This window comes from Eleutherodactylus coqui, chromosome 9 (assembly GCF_035609145.1).
Source record: "Eleutherodactylus coqui strain aEleCoq1 chromosome 9, aEleCoq1.hap1, whole genome shotgun sequence".
In the NCBI taxonomy this organism is placed as follows: Eukaryota; Metazoa; Chordata; class Amphibia; order Anura; family Eleutherodactylidae; genus Eleutherodactylus; species Eleutherodactylus coqui.
In genome coordinates, this window is record NC_089845.1 from 161068632 (window position 1) to 161091026 (window position 22395).

The following is a 22395-nucleotide window of genomic DNA, read 5'->3' on the forward strand; positions in this document are numbered from 1 at the left end:
GTATTGTTCCATCTCCCTTATTTCCAAATGTTTACGTTTAGAAAAAGGTGAGAACTGAGTGCCGCTAAACCTCCATGTCCGTTCACCACCCTCAACTCAATGCCAAATGTGCCTCTAGGATGAAGACCTGAGTAATCGATGACAGATTAGTTGCTACAGATGAGCTGCCTGACAACTCTATGTAAAAAGCTGTGGTTGTTAGGCAGTGTATCCCTAGCGACCAGACTGTCAATACAGGACCCAGTTTTGCCGTTCGGTCAGCAGTGAAGGCGTCAGGTGGAGGACCCCTTTAAGAATTATTTTACAGCGGAGAGCGAGTCACAGAGGGGATATGGAGGAGAGACTCACCGGGGGTGTAGAGCAGGACGTCGACTGACTGAGGAACGATCTCCCCCGCACAAGGGTTAATCCTGTGCTTCAGCGTCTCGGCAGTCGTCATTGGAATGGTAGAAACTGTAGATCAATGCAAGAAACAGGTTGTAACAAGGTGACGGCCAATCACAGGCCCCCTCCACACGAGCGTATGCACATTTGCGCATTGTCTGCCTACAGGACATGTTCATTTGCATACAGCGAACAGAAGACACACTACCTCCATGTGAATCTAGCCTTCAGGTAGAACGCCTTTCACTTAAAGGGATTTTTTGGGACATAAAAAAAATTATGAAGGGTTAAAATGAGGAGAAATGTAATACTCTCCTATTCCAGCAGTCCCTGGACAGCGCTGCAGCCCCAGTGCGTGCCACATAAAACCCGGAAGAAGCGGCGTGCGTCATGGGACGTTCCTTGCTTATGTGACGACTCAGCCACTCATAGACTTCAGCGGCCATGGAAGAGTCCTCACTGAAGTGGCCGAGCGGTAACGTGCACAATGAATGGCCCATGGCTGCCCACCACTTCTTCCAGGTTCCGTGCGGCGGGCACCAGGTTTGCAGCGCTGATGAAGATCTGCTGGGACAGGCAAGTATTCAGTTTCTCTTCATTTTAACTCTTTTAAATTTTTTTTTATGTCCTGAAATATTCCTTTAAGCCCCGTTTGATTCTCACTCCTGCTGATCAGTGGCACCGGTGTTTTCTGGCAGCTACTTATCTCCCCAATCACGGATATAATATGCATGTAGATGGCTACCTGATATGTACGACCGGCCTAATACTAGAGTATCAGCCTCCCCGGGTACAGATCCGCCCCACAGAAACCAACGTCCTCACCTTCATTCCTCATCTTGTCGAAGTAAGACAGTTTAGACGCAGCGTAGATGGATTTTGTGGTCTGCAGAGCTCCAACCACAGCATTCATGAGCAGGACGTTCGTCAGGGCCTCCTGTATGTACTGAGGGTCCTGTATGATGGAATATAGCATGGATCAGATTATCACAAGTCACCCCAGCGCCTACAGACACCGGCCTATATTCTCTCCTTCTGGTTGGTGGTAACTGGGTGAATGTAGGCCTATGTATAGCTCAATGTCAATATGCTGCTTATAAAGCAGTTAATAAATAGATCATCTTCCTGCGTAAGTCTAAAAATAGAACTTATTTCGTATTGCCTTCACTTAAAGGGATTGTCCGTTTAGGCCATCAATAGTAGATCAGCGGGGGTCTGTCGCCCAGGTTCCTCACTGATCAACTGATCTCTAGGCCGGGACGATCATGAACTAAGCCGATAGCTCTGTGCCCACCGCAGTGGCCAGGCACCCAGCACCTGTGCCCTGGTAGCCCCCTTCCCCAGTTATGCTCCTATTAGATTTATAAAAGTGCTCTTAAGGCCTTTTGGCAAGCAGATATTTGACTGCCATCTCACTGCTATGGCTTTAGCTAAGAAGCAGCGCTGGTTTTAGCAAGTTGCAAACTTGACAGTTGCTCAAAGTCCCCATTTCCTAGGAGACCACCAAGAACAGCCTCAGAGTGGAGCTGTTAACCCTTCACTGCCCCGGTCTACCAGGGGTTTTACGCCTAACCCCTTTGCTATTTAGACACTGTATAACGGTATTATATGGGCAAAGTATGGTAGTATTACATAGTATTATATGGCAGTGTTCAGGCACAATCATTGGATACAAATGGATACATATCGGTGTTTAAATTATTTCATCTATATATAATAACTGTCTAATAACGGTCAGCAGACCTTGTGGCTGTCGGCCATGTTCCTCCCAGCCCACATCTCTTTGATCATCATTTGCCACAGTTCACATTCACTTTTCAGGTTTGCTTCAAACACGTCCTTCCTGGTGGAGGCTTTAATCCGGAGCGTCTGAATCCTTAGGAGTAAGAAGGCCGAAGTGGAAATTTTCACATCCTACAGAAAAGAGTCAGAGTGTTTTATTATATTATATTTTTATATAAATTTATACACACACACATAATATACATACATAGACACACATATACACACCAATCAGAAAAGGAAAGAATGCAATAATTTGGAAGTCTCATAGACCGATATATTTTATACTCAGTAGAACACATCAGAAGGAGGGGAACAGTTTTCCATTTCATTTAAAAAAGCAACTCATTTAGAAATTGATGTCAGCAACACATCTCACAAAAGTTGGTACGGGGAAACAAAAAAAAACTGGAAAAGTAAGTGGTCCTAATGAAAAACAGCTTGAGGTTTAATTTTCTACTAAGTCAGGTGACTGTGTAAAAAGGAGCATGTAAGAGAGGCCGAGTCTCTCAGAAACAAAGATGGTCAGAAGATTCATCTGTGAAAAACTGTCTAAAAATTGTGGAACAGTTTCAGTAAAATTGTGAAGACTTTGAATATCCCCCCATCTACAGTACAGAATATCAGAAGATTAATAGAATCTGGAGAAAGTCATGTGCAGAAGGGACAAGACTGATGGTCAGTACTGGATGCTGGAGATCTACGGGCCCTCAGGCGGAGCTGCATTAAAAAGCGACATGATTCGGTAATACAAGTCACTGCATGGGATCAGGAATACTTCCCGACATCGCTGTCTGTGAACACAGTTTGCCATACAATCCACAAATGCAAGTTAAAGTTGTATCAAAGAAGAAGAAGCCAAATATCTACACAATTCCAAAACGTCAGCGTCTTCTCTGGGCCAAAGCTCATTTAAAATGGACCGAGGCAAAATAGAAAACTGCTCTGTCATCAAAAGAGTCAAAATCAGAAAAACATGCTGGAAACCACGGACGCCGTATACTGCAGACTAAAGAGGAGAGGAACCATCCAGCTTGTATCAGCGCACAGTCCTGCATCTCTGATAGTATGGGGTGGCATTAGTGCCTATGGCAGGGGCAGCGCACACATCCTGACAGGCACTGTCCATGCTGAGCAGTATATAGAGGTTACAGAACAACATCTGCTCCATCCAGACGTCTCTTTCAGGGTAGGCCTTGTATATATCAGCAAGACAATGCTAAACCACATACTGCATCATCACAACAGCACGGCTTCACAGTCCGGGGGTGAACCGGCCGCCCGCAGTCCAGTCTGTTCACCAATAGGAAACATTTGGGACATTATGAAACAGAAAATCCGGCAAAGACGACCGAGAACTGATGAGTAGCTAGAATCCTCCATCAGGCAAGAATGGGAAAACGCTATTGGTCTCTTCATTTTGCAGAAGAGATGATGCTACACAATTGTAGATTGTAGCCCCGCCCAATTATTGTGAGATGTGTTGCTGCCATCAATCTCTAAATGAGCTAATTTTAAATGAAATGTATAAATGTCTCCCTTCCCCCATCTGATATGTTCTAGTGTGAACACAATATTGTTAGATGAGATTTCCAAATCATTCTATTCTTTCTTTCTTTACATATATTTACATTTTACACAGCGGACCAACTGTTTTGGATAATTATATATATATATATATATATATATATATATATATATATACACATACACACATACATACACATACAAACACACATACACACACTATATATATATATGGACTGTATGGAGAGAGTGATTCGCTCTGAGGTGCATTCGCATCTGCAGTGACGTGGAGTGCAAAGATTTTGTGGCGTACTCTGGCGCACACAGTCGCATTAAGCCACGAGGGTGACATGCCGCGGACCTTCCATAATACGGAGTAAAGTTATGGTTATGGAGCAATAGCAGTATGGTGGCTGGTAATTATATGGTAGCAAAGTGCCCTGTCGCCACAAGTAAGAAAAGATGTACCCATAACCTACGGTGCATTTAACCCACAAGCTGCGAAATGCTGAGACGGCGATATATGTAACGAGTGGGAATTACAGTTAATTATGTAACATTAAACATACTTGCGCCCTCCTATGAACGAAAGCCTTTATTATTAGATCGTTGAGTAAAAGCAGGTTTCTTTTTTCATAAAAGAAAATAAATACTTTTCTCCACCTCTGTCACCACTGTGCCCTACACAACAGCACCCCGTTACATGTAGGCAGCAGTGAAGCATGGTGGACAGCGGTACAGTAATCAGGATCTGCAGGCAGCAGTGAAGCATGGTGGACAGCGGTACAATAATGAGGGTCTGCAGGCTGCAGTGAAGCATGGTGGAGAGCGGTACAATAATAAGTGTCTGCAGACAGCAGTGAAGCATGGTGGAGAGCGGTACAATAATGAGTGTCTGCAGGCAGCAGTGAAGCATGGTGGACAGCGGTACAATAATGAGTGTCTGCAGGCAGCAGTGAAGCATGATGAAGAGCAGTACAATAATGAGTGCTGCAGGCAGCAGTGAAGCATCGTGGAGAGTCGTACAATAATGAGTTTCTGCAGGCAGCAGTGAAGCATGGTGGAGAGCGGTACAATAATGAGTGTATGCAGGCAGCAGTGAAGCATGGTGGAGAGCGGTACAATAATGAGTGTCTACAGGCAGCAGTGAAGCATGGTGGAGAGTGGTACAATAATGAGAGTCTGCAGGCAGCAGTGAAGCATGGTGGAGAGCGGAACAATAATGAGAGTCTGCAGGCAGCAGTGAAGCATGGTGGAGAGCGGAACAATAATGAGAGTCTGCAGGCAGCAGTGAAGCATGGTGGAGAGCGGAACAATAATGAGAGTCTGCAGGCAGCAGTGAAGCATGGTGGAGAGCGGAACAATAATGAGAGTCTGCAGGCAGCAGTGAAGCATGGTGGAGAGCGGTACAATAATGAGTGTCTACAGGCAGCAGTGAAGCATGGTGGAGAGTGGTACAATAATGAGTGTCTACAGGCAGCAGTGAAGCATGGTGGAGAGTGGTACAATAATGAGTGTCTACAGGCAGCAGTGAAGCATGGTGGAGAGTGGTACAATAATGAGAGTCTGCAGGCAGCAGTGAAGCATGGTGGAGAGCGGTACAATAATGAGTGTCTGCAGGCAGCAATGAATCATAGTGGAGAGCGGTACAATAATGAATGTCTGCAGGCAGCAGTGAAGCATGATGAAGAGCAGTACAATAATGAGTGCTGCAGGCAGCAGTGAAGCATGACGAAGAGCAGTACAATAATGAGTGCTGCAGGCAGCAGTGAAGCATCGTGGAGAGCGGTACAATAATGAGTGTATGCAGGCAGCAGTGAAGCATCGTGGAGAGCGGTACAATAATGAGTGTATGCAGGCAGCAGTGAAGCATGGTGGAGAGTGGTACAATAATGAGTGTCTGCAGGCAGCAGTGAAGCATGGTGGAGAGCGGTACAATAATGAGAGTCTGCAGGCAGCAGTGAAGCATGATGAAGAGCAGTACAATAATGAGTGCTGCAGGCAGCAGTGAAGCATCGTGGAGAGCGGTACAATAATGAGTGTATGCAGGCAGCAGTGAAGCATGGTGAACAGTGGTACAATAATGAGTGTCTGCAGACAGCAGTGAAGCATGGTGGACAGCAGTACAGTAATGAGAGTCTACAGGAAGCAATGAATCATAGTGGAGAGCAGTACAATAATGAATGTCTGGAGGCAGCAGTGAAGCATGGTGAACAGCGGTACAATAATGAGAGTCTATAGGCAGCAGTGAAGCATAGTTGAGAGCGGTACAATAATGAGTGTCTGCAGGCAGCAATGAATCATAGTGGAGAGCGGTACAATAATGAATGTCTGCAGATAGTAGTAAAGCATTGTGGAGAGCAGTACAATAATGAGTGTCTGCAGATAGTAGTAAAGCATGATAGAGAGCAGTACAATAATGAGAGTCTGCAGGCAGCAGTGAAGCATCGTGGAGAGTCGTATAATAATGAGTGTCTGCAGACAGCAGTGAAGCATGGTGGAGAGTGGTACAATAATGAGTGTCTACAGGCAGCAGTGAAGCATGGTGGAGAGTGGTACAATAATGAGTGTCTACAGGCAGCAGTGAAGCATGGTGGAGAGCGGTACAATAATGAGAGTCTGCAGGCAGCAGTGAAGCATGGTGGAGAGCGGTACAATAATGAGTGTCTGCAGGCAGCAATGAATCATAGTGGAGAGCGGTACAATAATGAATGTCTGCAGGCAGCAGTGAAGCATGATGAAGAGCAGTACAATAATGAGTGCTGCAGGCAGCAGTGAAGCATGATGAAGAGCAGTAGAATAATGAGTGCTGCAGGCAGCAGTGAAGCATCGTGGAGAGCGGTACAATAATGAGTTTCTGCAGGCAGCAGTGAAGCATGGTGGAGAGCGGTACAATAATGAGAGTCTGCAGGCAGCAGTGAAGCATGATGAAGAGCAGTACAATAATGAGTGCTGCAGGCAGCAGTGAAGCATGGTGGAGAGCAGTACAATAATGAGTGCTGCAGGCAGCACTGAAGCATGGTGGAGAGTGGTACAATAATGAGTGCTGCAGGCAGCAGCGAAGCATGGTGGAGAGTGGTACAATAATGAGTGCTGCAGGCAGCAGCGAAGCATGGTGGAGAGCAGTACAATAATGAGTGCTGCTGGCAGCAGTGAAGCATGGTGGAGAGTGGTATAATAATGAGAGTCTGCAGGCAGCAGTGAAGCATGGTGGATAGCGGTACAATAATGAGAGTCTGCAGGCAGCAGTGAAGCATGGTGGAGAGTGGTACAATAATGAGAGTCTGCAGGCAGCAGTGAAGCATGGTAGAGAGTGGTACAATAATGAGTGCTGCAGGCAGCAGTGAAGCATGATGAAGAGCAGTACAATAATGAGTGTCTGCAGGCAGCACTGAAGCATGGTGGAGAGTGGTACAATAATGAGTGCTGTAGGCAGCAGTGAAGCATGGAGGAGAGCGGTACAATAATGAGTGTCTACAGGCAGCAGTGAAGCATGGTGGAGAGTGGTATAATAATGAGAGTCTGCAGGCAGCAGTGAAGCATGGTGGATAGCGGTACAATAATGAGAGTCTGCAGGCAGCAGTGAAGCATGGTGGAGAGCGGTACAATAAAGAGTGCTGCAGGCAGCAGTGAAGCATGGTGGAGAGCGGTACAATAATGAGTGTCTGCAGGCAGCAGTGAAGCATGGTGGAGAGTGTCTACAGGCAGCAGTGAAGCATGGTGGAGAGCGGTATAATAATGAGAGTCTGCAGGCAGCAGTGAAGCATGGTGGATAGCGGTACAATAATGAGAGTCTGCAGACAGCAGTGAAGCATGGTGGAGAGCGGTACATTAATGAGTGTCTGCAGGCAGCAGTAAAGCATGGTGGAGAGCGGTACAATAATGATTGTCCACAGGCAGCAGTGAAGCATGGTGGAGAGCAGTACAATAATGAGAGTCTGCAGGCAGCAGTGAAGCATGGTGGAGAGCAGTACAATAATGAGAGTCTGCAGGCATTATGTGTGTATGTGTGTGATTAAACATACGCCCAGCTATGCAAACAGCTGCAGACACATTCGTTTGTTCTCCTTGTGGCTATTGTAAACATGCCACAGGGAGAACATTGTGCAGTCTTTTGAAAGATGAGCGAAATACATTCAAACAGAATATATTTGCTCAGTCTTTCAGTGGCTGAATGATGGATTGTATGTGGAGCTGAAATCCATCGTTTAAATGAAAAGTACACGATGCCCGCACTTACATGTAACGATTATCTATCATTTTCAGAAGTTTGGACACATTTTGAGCGATAATTGTTGCGTGTAAAAGGGCCTTAAGACAGCTGCAGTTGGATAGATAGGATAGATCCTCCACAGGCTACCTCACACAATATTACTACTCGCCTCTATGTTTCTGAAGATGGCAATTTCCTCGTAACTCTGTCTTCCTTCTAATAGAAGAAACAGGCGTTTCTGTGTCATGGCGATCTTCCCCACGCCGAGGTTGGTTTTGACCGAGCTGGAAAGTTTATACACAAACTCATTTTGATCCAAGTTTTCTGTGACCCCAGAGGGAAGGTTGACCTCTTCTGCTTCTGCCTCCGTTTCCTTCCAGCAGTTGTAGAAATCCCTGAAGTTATCCGGGTCGATTTGCTTCTGATAACCTTGAGGCGAGAATCAGAGGGAGATCAGTTAGAAATAACCGTATTACACTAATATACAGTGAGAGTACAAAAATCACCACTGTAGGAGTCACTGTATACATACAATAATGTATGTATACAGTGACTTTACCAGCAGAATAGTGAGTGCAGCTCTGGAGTATAATACAGGATGTAACTCAGGAGCAGTACAGGATAAGTAATGTGTATATACACAGTGACTCCACCAGCAGAATAGTGAGTGCAGCTCTGGAGTATAATACAGGATGTAACTCAGGATCAGTACAGGATAAGTAATATATGTATACAGTGACCCCACCAGCAGAATAGTGAGTGCAGCTCTGGAGTATAATACAGGATGTAACCCAGGATCAGTACAGGATAAGTAATGTATGTACACAGTGACTCCACCAGCAGAATAGTGAGTGCAGCTCTGGAGTATAATACAGGATGTAACTCAGGATCAGTACAGGATAAGTAATGTATGTACACAGTGACTCCACCAGCAGAATAGTGAGTGCAGCTCTGGAGTATAATACAGGATGTAACTCAGGATCAGTACAGGATAAGTAATGTATGTACACAGTGACTCCACCAGCAGAATAGTGAGTGCAGCTCTGGAGTATAATACAGGATGTAACTCAGGATCAGTACAGGATAAGTAATGTACGTACACAGTGACTCCACCAGCAGAATGGTGAGTGCAGCTCCGGAGTGTAACATAATGTATTTAGTAAATTACTTAATTACATATGTGAAGCTGCAGATCTGCTTTTCATGGCTCGGCCCTTCTGGACAATGCCTTTCACTGGTACAAGCAATGACCCTCCCACTTACCAACAGTTAATGCATCAAACAAGCGATGTATAGTGTCCGTGTCTCTCACTATTCCGGATTCCTGAATCCTTCGCACAAAGTCCTCCAGGTGAAGGTGCGTCTTCGGTAACTCAAACTTCTTAACGCGGTCGTCAGCCCTGGGGAGTTCCCTCTCTTTGTCCAACACTTGCCCGATGAGCCTCTTAAGTTCCGGCCTGCAGTCGGCCTTCTGGCGCTCTGCTGCTGGGAGGGACAGGATGACCTTCCTCACCAGATCCATGGGGAAGATGCGTAGATCAGTTTTATAGAGCTTCTGGAAGTCGGAGAGCGCGCTGTGGGGTTTGCCGTGCATCAGGCCTACGAGTCCTCGGAGGTAGTAGTATCGTGCGAGCAGAGAGGAGTTCTCGGGCGGCAGCGCACTTATCTCTTTGCTGAGACAGTTGGTGAATTCTGTGTAATATGTCTGAACGCAGCGAGCAGAAAGAGGAAAGGCCACTTCAGGGAGTCTGAATGTGTAAACCACCTTCCCCGTTACATTGTATCCTGGAGGAGGACAAGGAACATTGTATCAAGTAGGTTGTTACAGTTACATGCTGGGTGCAAACCTCGATCTCATTAATAGTCCCATCCGCTTGGTATATTTATACCTCTGACTGGGCATACACTAATAGGAGAGAAGGACTCGAGTATACAGGTTAGCGGTAAGTAGCAGCACTCAATGCCAAGCAGCTGCCACAAAAGCAAATACAAATTTAGGTTTAACAAGAGAGATAAAATATAAGGGTATGTTCACACAGCGGATTTTGGTGCAGATTCTGTGTCAGTATCTGTGCCCCATTCATTTGAATGGGAATCCATGTAACTATCTTCACAACGCGGATTTTCTTTCTTTCTTTTTTTTTTTTTTTTTACTTGAAACATAGCAAAACAGATTTTCAACTAAACGAAATGGAAACCACAGTTTTAGAGATGAGCGAGCACGCTCGGATAAGCCAGTCACTCGAGCGAGCCTCGCTCTTCTCGAGTAACTGCATTCTTGTCCGAGCGTGCTCGAGGGCCGGGGGGGTGAGCGGGGGGGGGGGGGGGAGAGAGAGAGATCTCTCTCACTCTCTCCCCCGCCACCCCACTATCCCCCCAGCACGCTCGGACAAGAATGCAGTTACTCGAGAAGAGCGAGGCTCGCTCGAGTGACTGGCTTATCCGAGTGTGCTCGCTCATCTCTACACAGTTTCCATTTTTTAACAGATGCAATAGGCAAAAAAACTGTCAAAAAGTCAATTTCTGTAAATTTGTTTCCATTTCTTTCTGTTTCCATACATTTTGTATTCCCTGCTCCTTCTTACCTCCGGTGCCGGCTCATTAAAAAATGTAACAATTACATGGACATCAAAAAAGGGGAAGAAGGAAGGAAAAAGGGAAGAAAGGGGAATGGCAGGAAAGAGGTAAAGGAAAGAAAGATGGGAGGAAGAGAAGGAAGGAAAAGGAAAGATAGGAAGGCGGGGGAATGAAAGGAAAGAAGGGAGGAGGGAAGGAAAAGACAGAAAAGGGAAAGTAGTAAACTGGAAAAATGTAAGTAAAAGAGAAGAAAAAAAAAGGGAAGGAATGAGTTTTTAGTGTTGCAATTTTATAACCAAACTGAAACTTTTCTGTTCAGTTCCGTCATCCACTGACTATAGTGTAAAAAAACAACACAGAAGTCTCGTTTTCGTTTTTCTCGCAGGAACATTAGACCCTGCACTATTATTTCTGTTTTAAAAACGGAGACAAACTGAGCTGAACGGAAGCACTTCAGTCCTTTGAAAATAATGGGAACCTAAAAGGGTTGTCCCACATCTAGCCATTTTTCTGCAGGAAGCAGACAGCTCCGTACACTGCACAGTGGCCCTGGTTGGTACTGCAGGCTGAGTTATATGGAAGTAAATGGGACTTGGCCTGCAGTAGTAACTTAGGCTACTATGCAATGTACGGAGCTGTCCACTTCCTGCAGAAAAATGGCTAGAAGTGCAACAACCCTTTTAAAATGGAACCATTGTTTTAATTTGGCAGCTACTAAGACGGAACCGCTAAAAGGGGGGAACAAAAGTGCAGACATAAATTATAGTAAGTAAGACGGGCTGCCGGCCCCTGACGCAGCATTCCCCCCCCCCCCCCCCTCCACGCACCTTAAAATAATAAAAAGTGTCAGGGGCCAGCTCACAATTGCAAAAAGTCACACAAGATATCGTGCACCAAAAATGTATGACTTGTTTTGGTTTTTTTTACACCAGTTTTCTGGCATAAAGTTGTAAGTAAATTGGCCCCATGGTCTCCTCATACTTGATGAAAAGTAGCAGACATTTTGCTCGGCTCTGATGCCCTTAAGAGTTTTTTCTAATGTTATTTACAGCTCAAATACTCTTGAATTGATCTTGAGTGACATCATCTCTAATACTCCAACCACATCCAGAGCTGCCTTCTCAATTCAGCTAGTTTCCTGCAATCTCCCCAGCTCCCGGCGGCGGCTCCCCTGCTGGTTCTCATCCAATACAGATAATGCTGTGATGTATTAGAAGGGTCAGCTAGAATAATGGTGGATGCAGCTCTGGATGTGATTGGAGGATAAAACACAATTCCTTCCTCACCATTCTCCTGCTGGGGTCTCCTCAGGGACATCGGGCCTGCTGGAACGTCAGTCATCTTAATGGTCTGCAGGTTTGGCAAACTGATAACCAGCTTCTTGCTGAACATGTGCTCCGGACGGAAACGCTTCAGCTTCTCCGTGGCTCGCCGTCTGGGGTTTTCAAAAGGCATAGTTGATCTCCTGCAAGAAGAAGTACAAGAGTGTAATATAAATATTCTATTATTGCTGGGATTTCCTCTAACATCCATTTACCGTATATCCATTTATGTAGATGTAGCAGAGCCAAGTGTGTCATCCATCTCTTTCAGGCTGCACAGTACACAGAAGTAACTTGCTTTGGCCGCATCACGATGCCGGGTGGTCGTACTCTTATGTAACATTACTTGTACAGCACATGTTTAACCCGCTGTCATCATGAGTTCCTCTAAACGACAGACTCAGCTCTGCTACATCTGTACATGTGGATGTATGCAAAGTACTGAAACCTGGTGAGCGGTTTACCTATCGATGTCCGAGGATGTGCTCAGCTCCATACGGGTGTAGTCATCCATTTTCTTATTGAGACGAGCTTTAAGAAACGAGTTGAACATGTAGGTGTCCAGGACCTGCGGAACAGTCATGCGGTTACAACAGAACGTCCCCCAACAACTCGTTGTAGCGAGCGGATGCGTGATGTGCAGCGCTGATCCAAATCAGTGATGTGTGATGACCCCCTTACGGCAGGTCCGCACAAGGCAGATTTGCTATAGATTTTCCCTGTGGACTTTCTGCAAGGAAAATCTGCGCCATTTATAGTAGCAAGAAATCCCAACCACACGAAAAGAATCAGCTGCGGAAAGTAATGCGCGGGGCGGAGTTTTATTGGCTACCTGTCAATTATAGCAACAGATTCTCAGTCGGATTCCACCTCTTCCAATGAGACGGTGACATTTGTATCAAAGTCCGCACCAAATGGCAAATTTTTTGATGTGGATTTTGCCCTGCGTAATGTCCACTATGGATGTATCCGAAAGGCATGCTCACACATGGAGGAAAGGTTGCGGACTTTCCACAATGGAAAATTGCGCTACAATATCCCCGGCATTTCTGCATCACCTGACCAGTGGTGCGCCACGCAAAAGCAGCCCCCGGCTAAAGGGGTGCATGGACAGTGCAAAGAGATGAGGGAGAGTGCGGCAGCTGCGGAAGTCAGATGTGAATATGCAGTGGATTTCGTGTCAAAATCCACACCGATGGTGGGGATATTGACTCTGCTTGTTTTGCGGAATATGCGCAGCATTTCCGCTATGTGTGAAGTACAATGGGGTATGTCCACACAGCGTGAAGCGGATTTTCCTTGTCCGGACCCTCCACACAGAAGATCTGGGGTGTTTACAGAAGCAGCAGAGTGGATGAGTTTATAACAATCTTATCCAAATGTTGCGGATTCTGACCGGCGAAGCGGACTTCGGATCTGCAATGCGTCAATTATAGCACTGGATTGGCGGTGCAGATTCCACCACTTCAAATGAGGAGGCGAATTCCACACCACGCATCGCACGGTCTGCATTTTGATGTGAAATTTGCGGTGCAGACTGTCCGCAGCACACCCCACCACACGGGGACACACCTGTAGGACTCTGTGTGTCCGGGTCAGACGGGGCTTTATTTTTGTTGAGTTTACTACAAATAGAGGTCTCACAATTTATATGATGTTTACTGCACCTCAAAGTGCTGAACAGTCGTGGCAATTCCTATAGATAACGCGCCATTTCCTGTGTCTGAGGTCAGGATTCGGGATTTGTGTGCGCTTGGCTGCGATTTTTGCTCAAATGATCCCAATGTGTAGATTGTGCATTCATTTCTGGGGGTACAGTGTGTATTATAATTTATTCCAGGGCCCCTTGCATATTGTAATTCAATTTCTGGGGGCAAGGTGTATAATAATTAAATTTCTTGGGGCACGGTGTATACTAATGTATTTCTGGGGGCACGGTGTATTATAATGTATTTCTGGGGGCACGGTGTATTATAATGTATTTCTGGGGGCACGGTGTATTATAATGTATTTCTGGGGGCACGGTGTATACTAATGTATTTCTGGGGGCACGGTGTATTATAATGTATTTCTGGGGGCGCGGTGTGTTATAATGTATTTCTGGGGGCACGGTGTATTATAATGTATTTCTGGGGGCACGGTGTATTATAATGTATTTCTGGGGGCGCGGTGTATTATAATGTATTTCTGAGGGCACGGTGTGTTATAATGTATTTCTGGGGGCATGGTGTATTATAATGTATTTCTGGGGGCACGGTGTATTATAATGTATTTCTGGGGGCACGGTGTATTATAATGTATTTCTGGGGGCGCGGTGTATCATACTGTATTTCTGGGGGCACGGTGTATACTAATGTATTTCTGGGGGCACGGTGTATTATAATGTATTTCTGGGGGCGCGGTGTATTATAATGTATTTCTGGGGGCGCGGTGTATTATAATGTATTTCTGGGGGCGCGGTGTATAATATTTCTGGGGGCACGGTGTATTATAATGTATTTCTGGGGGCGCGGTGTATTATAGTGTATTTCTGAGGGCACAGTGTATTATAATGTATTTCTGGGGGCATGGTGTATTATAAAGTATTTCTGGGGGCATGGTGTATTATAATGTATTTCTGAGGGCACAGTGTATTATAATGTATTTCTGGGGGCACGGTGTATTATAATGTATTTCTGGGGGCGCGGTGTATTATAATGTATTTCTGGGGGCACGGTGTATTATAATGTATTTCTGGGGGCACGGTGTATCATACTGTATTTCTAGGGGCACGGTGTATTATAATGTATTTCTGGGGGCACGGTGTATTATAATGTATTTCTCGGGGCACGGTGTATTATAATGTATTTCTGAGGGCACGGTGTGTTATAATGTATTTCTGGGGGCATGGTGTATTATAATGTATTTCTGGGGGCACGGTGTATTATAATGTATTTCTGGGGGCATGGTGTATTATAATGTATTTCTGGGGGCACGGTGTATTATAATGTATTTCTGGGGGCACGGTGTATTATAATGTATTTCTGGGGGCACGGTGTATTATAATGTATTTCTAGGGGCGCGGTGTATTATAATGTATTTCTGGGGGCGCGGTGTATAATATTTCTGGGGGCACGGTGTATTATAATGTATTTCTGGGGGCACGGTGTATTATAAAGTATTTCTGAGGGCGCGGTGTATTATAATGTATTTCTGGGGGCACGGTGTATTATAAAGTATTTCTGAGGGCGCGGTGTATTATAATGTATTTCTGGGGGCACGGTGTATTATAATGTATTTCTGGGGGCACGGTGTATCATACTGTATTTCTAGGGGCACGGTGTATTATAATGTATTTCTCGGGGCACGGTGTATTATAATGTATTTCTCGGGGCACGGTGTATTATAATGTATTTCTAGGGGCACGGTGTATTATAATGTATTTCTGGGGGCACGGTGTATTATAATGTATTTCTGCAGGCACGGTGTATTATAATGTATTTCTGGGGGCACGGTGTATTATAATGTATTTCTGCAGGCACGGTGTATTATAATGTATTTCTGGGGGCATGGTGTATTATAATGTATTTCTGGGGGCACGGTGTATTATAATGTATTTCTAGGGGCACGGTGTATAATAATGTATTTCTGGGGGCACGCTGTATTATAGTGTATTTCTGGGGGCACGCTGTATTATAATGTATTTCTAGGGGCACCCGTGTATAATAATGTATTTCTCGGGGCACGGTGTATTATAATGTATTTCTGGGGGCACGGTGTATTATAATGTATTTCTAGGGGCACGGTGTATTATAATGTATTTCTAGGGGCATGGTGTATTATAATGTATTTCTCGGGGCACGGTGTATCATACTGTATTTCAGGGGGCACGGTGTATTATAATGTATTTCTGGGGGCACGGTGTATCATACTGTATTTCTGGGGGCACGGTGTATTATAATGTATTTCTCGGGGCACGGTGTATTATAATGTATTTCTGGGGGCGCGGTGTATTATAGTGTATTTCTGGAGGCACGGTGTATTATAGTGTATTTCTGGGGGCGCGGTGTATTATAGTGTATTTCTGGGGGCACAGTGTATTATAATGTATTTCTGGGGGCGCGGTGTATTATAGTGTATTTCTGGAGGCACGGTGTATTATAGTGCATTTCTGGGGGCACGGTGTATTATAATGTATTTCTGGGGGCACGGTGTATTATTAATATTTAGGGTTACAGTGTGTATTTATTTCTGAGGGGCGTAGGGTAGATTTTTATTCTGAGGGGGCACAGTGAGTAGTAGTATTTTTAAGTTACTCTGTGGGGCTATTATTTTCAGAGGAGCCACAAACTCCGCAGAGATAAGAATTAGCTGGGGGAAGTCATGAAGGTCTGGACCAAATGGAGAAGAAAAGGAAGGAGTCGAGGGAACATGACTTGTGAGTCACTCAGCAGCATTATGTATTCCATCTCTGACTGCATCACATCAGTACTGTGTTCACAGCGTTCTATTTTGTGAGACTACGATCCCAACCATATCCTTACCATGCAGCCATACTTGGAGCTGTAGGTTCACGACTTCTGCAGAATGTGATCTGTTGCCAATAATACTTTGGTGTGCTAAGTATACTAAAGCACGACTTCAGTGATGCCCATATATATATATATGTTACCACAGTAATGCAACGACCCATACAACACACTTCACAAGAGATCTTAACGGCGCAGGACTATAAATGACGAAACAGTAACACTGGAATACACTGTTTTACTGCTGCTTGTCATGGCATACCCCAAAGGGGCCCGCTGAGACTCTATCAACCGAGGGCCCACATAAACCTGGAGCCGGGCCTGGCCCCAGCAGCAATTAGACATTTACCCTCTAAGCTGTGGATAGGGAATAAATGACTTTAATGGGGAAACCCCAATAATATCTTATTGTATATTGATAGGGTTCACAGCTCCAGCTTTCTGATACTGAGCTCTAAATTCTTGATCCATCTACGCCCCCTTGTGGTGCTGCAAGCAGCCACGGCTTTGTCAGGTTACTGTATGGCTGTATTAAAGGCCACGGAGAATGTGGAGCTTTGGGACTCCGCCTCCTATAAAGATATAATATGGCATTAATCAGTGCAGCCGTTTGGACATAATTTCGGCTCTACAGATCATATCCTGAGGAGCGGTAATTTTACAGATGTAGCAAAGTGCAACCCAACGCTGCAAAATGCTATCTTAACACAGCAAAACTTAAGGAAGAAAAAGTTCTGTGCCGCAGTGTATGTTACATGTTGAGTGTCAAGTTAAACATTGCTACATCTGTAATGTCTTGTAACGAGTGGCTGAGGAATGTAACATGTAACGATACATTTTATCACCTTCCAGGGAAATGTCTCTGCATCATTTATTGTCTGAGCATTTCTGGAAGGATCTGGAAGATGTCTTGGCCTCTCAGTAAGGATATTATGAGGGTCATCTACAGCAGTGGTCCCCAACCTTTTTGGCACCAGGGACCGGCTTCAAGCAAGACCATTTTTACAAGGCCCGGCAGGGTTGGGCGGGACATGGGCGGAGCTTTGGTTATAGTGGGTGGGGTTATGAAGGGGGCGGGGTTATGAAGGGGGTTGGAGTTTAGTGCATTCTTATTTAGTTATGACATTAGAATGTCCTGGCAGTACACACATAGGGTAGTGTATAATCCCCCCCCCCCAGAACACACATAGGGCAGCATATAATTTATCTCCCCCCCCCCCAGTAATAGACAGCCCCCATCCCTCAGTAATAGACAGCCCCCACCTCTCAGTAATTAGCAGCCCCTCCCCCTGTAATAAGCAGGTCCCCCCCCCAGTAATAAGCAGGTCCCCCCCCCAGTAATAGGCAGCGCCCCACCCCCAGTAATAGGCAGCGCCCCCCCCCCCAAGTAATAGGCAGCGCCCCCCCCCAAGTAATAGGCAGCCTCCTTAGTAATAGGCAGCCCCTTCCCCTGTAATAAGTAGTCCCCACCCCAGTAATAAGCAGCCCCCCCCAGTAAGCAATCCCCCCCAGTAATACGCAGGTCCCCCCCCCCAGTAATAACCAGCCCCCACAGTAATAAGCAACCCCATTCCCCTGTAATAAGAACACCCCCCCCCCCAGTAATAAGCAGGTTCCCCCCAGTAATAAGCAGGCCCCCCCCCCCAGTAATAGGCAGCCCCTTCCCCTGTAATAAGTAGCCCCCCCCCCAGTAATAAGCAGCCCCCCCAGTAATAAGCAGGTCCCCCCCCCCCAGTAATAGGCAGCCCCCCCGTAATAGGCAGCCCCTTCCCCTGTAATAAGTAGCCCCCCCCAGTAATAAGCAGCCCCTTCCCCTGTAATAAGTAGCCCTCCCCCCAGTAATAAGCACACCCCCTCCCCCCTCCCCAGTAAGCAACCCCCCAGTAATAAGCAGGTCCCCCAGTAGTAAGTAGCCCCCCCAGTAATAGGCAGCCCCTTCCCCAGTAATAACCAGCCCCCCCAGTAATAGGCAGCCCCTTCCCCTGTAATAAGTAGCCCCCAGTAATAACCAGCCCCCCCCCCCCCCCCCAGTAATAGGCAGCCCCTTCCCCTGTAATAAGTAGCCCCCAGTAATTGGCAGCCCCTTCCCCTGTAATAAGTAGCCCCCAGTAATAACCAGCCCCCCCCCAGTAATAGGCAGCCCCTTCCCCTGTAATAAGTAGCCCCCAGTAATAACCAGCCCTCCCAGTAATTGGCAGCCCCTTCCCCTGTAATAAGTAGCCCCCCAACCCATATACTTACCTCCTCCCTGCTGTCGCTCTCTGTCTGCTTGCCCTGACGTCAGCCCGGAACGCTTCCTCCCCGAGTCCTCTCCTGCGGAACTAATGAGCAGGGGACTCGGGGAAGAGTATCCTGGCTGCACAGACGTCAGTGTGCGCCGGCATCAGCGCGATTACCAGCGGGGAGCTGCGGCGCCCTCGCTGGTAATCGCATCGGTGGTCAGCGGCGTCGGCACGCCGCGGGCCACATAGCACAAGGCGGGCCTTGTGTTTAGAGTAAAAGTTCCCGGCGGTGCCGCGGACCGGCGCTAAGCATCCAACGGCCCGGCCCCGGGCCGCGGCCCGGCGGTTGGGGACCCCTGATCTACAGAATCTGCCCCACTGCCCATGTGTTTACAGCTCCACGTCTGACCATGAACTTGTACACTACGCCTTTAAGTTCCCAGATTCACCTTTCTGTAGAAGGCCTGGTCTCCTGGACTTCTGGTCTTCAGGAACTCCCCGCTGTTAAATACCCGGTGGTCATAATTCAGGTGCACCTTCACATCTCTGCCAAAAGAGGGGAGCAAAGAAGTCATCAGTCATGTAGGATGTGCGGATATTCAACGGAAAGCATATACTGCTAATTGTAACTCCACCAGCAGAATAGTGAGTGCAGCTCTGGAGTATAATACAGGATGTAACTCAGCATCAGTACAAGATAAGTAATGTATGTACACAGTGACTCCACCAGCAGAATAGTGAGTGCAGCTCTGGAGTATAATACAGGATGTAACTCAGGATCAGTACAGGATAAGTAATATATGTACACAGTGACTTCCCCAGCAGAATAGTGAGTGCAGCTCTGGAGTATAATACAGGATGTAACTCAGGATCAGTACAGGATAAGTAATGTATGTACACAGTGACTCCACCAGCAGAATAGTGAGTGCAGCTCTGGAGTATAATACAGGATGTAACTTAGGATCAGTACAGGATCAGTAATGTATGTACACAGTGACTTCACCAGCAGAATAATGAGTGCAGCTCTGCAGTATAATACAGGATGTAACTCAGGATCAGTACAGGATAAGTAATGTATGTACACAGTGACTCCACCAGCAGAATAGTGAGTGCAGCTCTGGGGTATAATACAGGATGCAACTCAGGATCAGTACAGGATAAGTAATGTATGTACACAGTGACTCCACCAGCAGAATAGTGAGTGCAGCTCTGGAGTATAATACAGGATGTAACTCAGGATCAGTACAGGATAAGTAATGTATTTGGGAAGCAATTCAAGTTTTTACACATATTATATATACACTGTAATATTGTGAACAGATGTATACATTTGTAGTTAACTTGGGTCATTTGATTGTGGTTAACTCTTTCCGTTGCCTGCATACATAATTAAGTCCTTTTCAGACAGTGGATCACATTGTACCTGAAGATGTCCACTATCAGTTGTAGAGCAATCTCCTGAATCTCATTGTTGAGGTTCTGCTGCCACATCCGTCTCCGCAGTCTCTGCTCACCAATGTCCAGGGCTGTGGAGCGATGAGACTGCTCCAGGTCGTAGTGTAGCTGAAGGTTCTCCGTACTGTGCGGCAATACAAGAAAGAGGGATGAGATGGAGAAACAGATAAATAGATGATAGATAGATAGATAGATAGATAGATAGATAGATAGATAGATAGATAGATAGATAGATAGAGAGAGATAGATAAGAGAGAGATAGATAAGAGAGAGATAGATAAGAGAGAGATAGATAAGAGAGAGATAGATAGATATAAGATAAATAGATAAGAGATAAATAGATAAGAGATAGATAAATAGATAAGAGATAGATAGATGAGATAGATAGATAAGAGATAGATAGATAAGAGATAGATAGATAAGAGAGAGAGATAAGAGATAGACAAATAAGAGATAGACAAGAGATAGATAGACAAGAGATAGATAGACAGATATGAGATGGATAGACAGACAAGAGATAGACAGACAAGAGATAGATAGATAGATAGATAGATAGATAGATAGATAGCTAGGAGATAGATAGGAGATAGATAGATAGATGACATATAGACAGATATGAGATGGATAGATAGATAAGAGATAGATAGACAAGAGATAGACAAGAGATAGACAGACAAGAGATAGACAAGAGATAGACAGACAAGAGATAGACAAGAGATAGACAGACAAGAGATAGACAAGAGATAGACAGACAAGAGATAGACAAGAGATAGACAAGAGATAGACAGACAAGAGATAGACAAGAGATAGACAAGAGATAGATAGACAAGAGATAGATAGATAGATAGATATGAGATAGATAGATATGAGATAGATAGATATGAGATAGATAGATATGAGATAGATAGATATGAGATAGATAGATATGAGATAGATAGAGAGATAGATAGATAGATAGATAGATAGATAGATAGATAGATAGATATGAGATAGATAGAGAGATAGATAGATATGAGATAGATAGAGAGATAGATAGATAGATAGATATGAGATAGATAGATAGATAGATAGATAGATAGATATGAGATAGATAGATATGAGATAGATAGAGAGATAGAGAGATAGATAGATAGATATGAGATAGATAGATAGAGAGATAGATAGAGAGATAGATAGATAGATATGAGATGGATAGATAGATAGAATCATATACCTGCATATAAAGGCCTCTGCAGCCAATACCGGGATATCCGGGACATCGCAGTCCTCGTAGTCAATCCCATTCCCGGAGAAGGAGATGTTGCCGTTATCAATGTCAATTAACATTAAGTCCTCACCTACCTTTAATTAAAAAAGGTCAGAAAAATAAATTAATACATAATATAAAAGGTTGGAAAAAAAGCTGACTCGGGTGCAACTTACTATTGTACCGTGGTGACTCAGAGGAAGGCAAAAACCCCATAAATGCAGAGACTTTGTAAAGTTCCATCTTTAGTAATCTAATACATCCAACCAGTCGAGTCGTTACTCCCCCGCCCCAGCGATCATCGTGGATCAGGTCACTACTTCACTGCAGTTCCCCTTTAAATTCCTCTAGTTTACAGCCGGTCTGCGTTTTATGACATGTATGTGTTAATATATTTACATGACCGTGAGTATTCCCGGATGTAATTACTGTATTACTGTATACTAGGGAGGGTGAATCAGCGGAGGTCACTAAACAGTCATAAACTTAAGTCAAGAAACCATTAATCATCATAAAACAGTAATAACATGAGTCATGGTGAATGAGAAGAGCGCAGCTCTGGAGGCTGAGTCACCACCAGGTAGTAAATAAGGGGGACATTTACTAAGATCAGCATTTTAGATGCCATTGTTACTAATATGTGTAGCAGCGCACGATGCGCCTCATATATGCAGAGGTGGGCGGCTCTCGGCATTTCCATGCGCCTGCTGAGAAACGTACAGCAGATCCAATCTGGTGTTCATTTCTGGTATAATTTACACCACTAAGTGTGCTGCTGTAAATTATACCACATCCCTCACAAGCCACACCCCCTTGAAAAAATTGTGAACAGCAGCACAGACAGAAAAAAATTGCAAATCCCCACTTAAACAAAAAAATTGAGACTTTTTTTTTTACACCAGAAACTGGCATAAAATCTTTAAGAAATGCCCCCCCTAAATCAGAGTTACACAACTTTTTCAGCAGTGGGGCACCCCTTGGAAATTTTTGTCTTACCGCAGGGCACCACTAACTAAAAGAGGGTGTGGTCAGGGGAGTGGCTAGATGTGTAACTTATCCCAACTGATGATTTTACCTCCATGATTCCAGTGACCTGTATAGTAATAGTATCTCCTCTCAGTGGCCCAGTAGTAATAATGCCCCCTTGTATGCCCTAATC

At 45.2% G+C, this 22395-nt stretch overlaps 1 protein-coding gene across 1 annotated transcript in view; it reads right to left on the bottom strand.

Annotated features, from left to right (window-relative positions):
• Positions 1-22395, bottom strand: part of DENND3 (DENN domain containing 3) — a 68922-nt gene that overhangs the window by 12274 nt on the left and 34253 nt on the right. Inside the window, exons 8-17 of the mRNA XM_066578743.1 lie at positions 21204-21331; positions 19959-20114; positions 18985-19081; positions 12270-12373; positions 11770-11948; positions 9170-9691; positions 8076-8335; positions 2128-2298; positions 1210-1339; positions 349-453 (exon numbers count right to left, since the gene is read on the bottom strand). Coding sequence (XP_066434840.1) covers positions 349-453; positions 1210-1339; positions 2128-2298; positions 8076-8335; positions 9170-9691; positions 11770-11948; positions 12270-12373; positions 18985-19081; positions 19959-20114; positions 21204-21331 — 1852 coding nt within the window. The remainder of the gene's footprint in view (positions 1-348; positions 454-1209; positions 1340-2127; positions 2299-8075; positions 8336-9169; positions 9692-11769; positions 11949-12269; positions 12374-18984; positions 19082-19958; positions 20115-21203; positions 21332-22395) is intronic.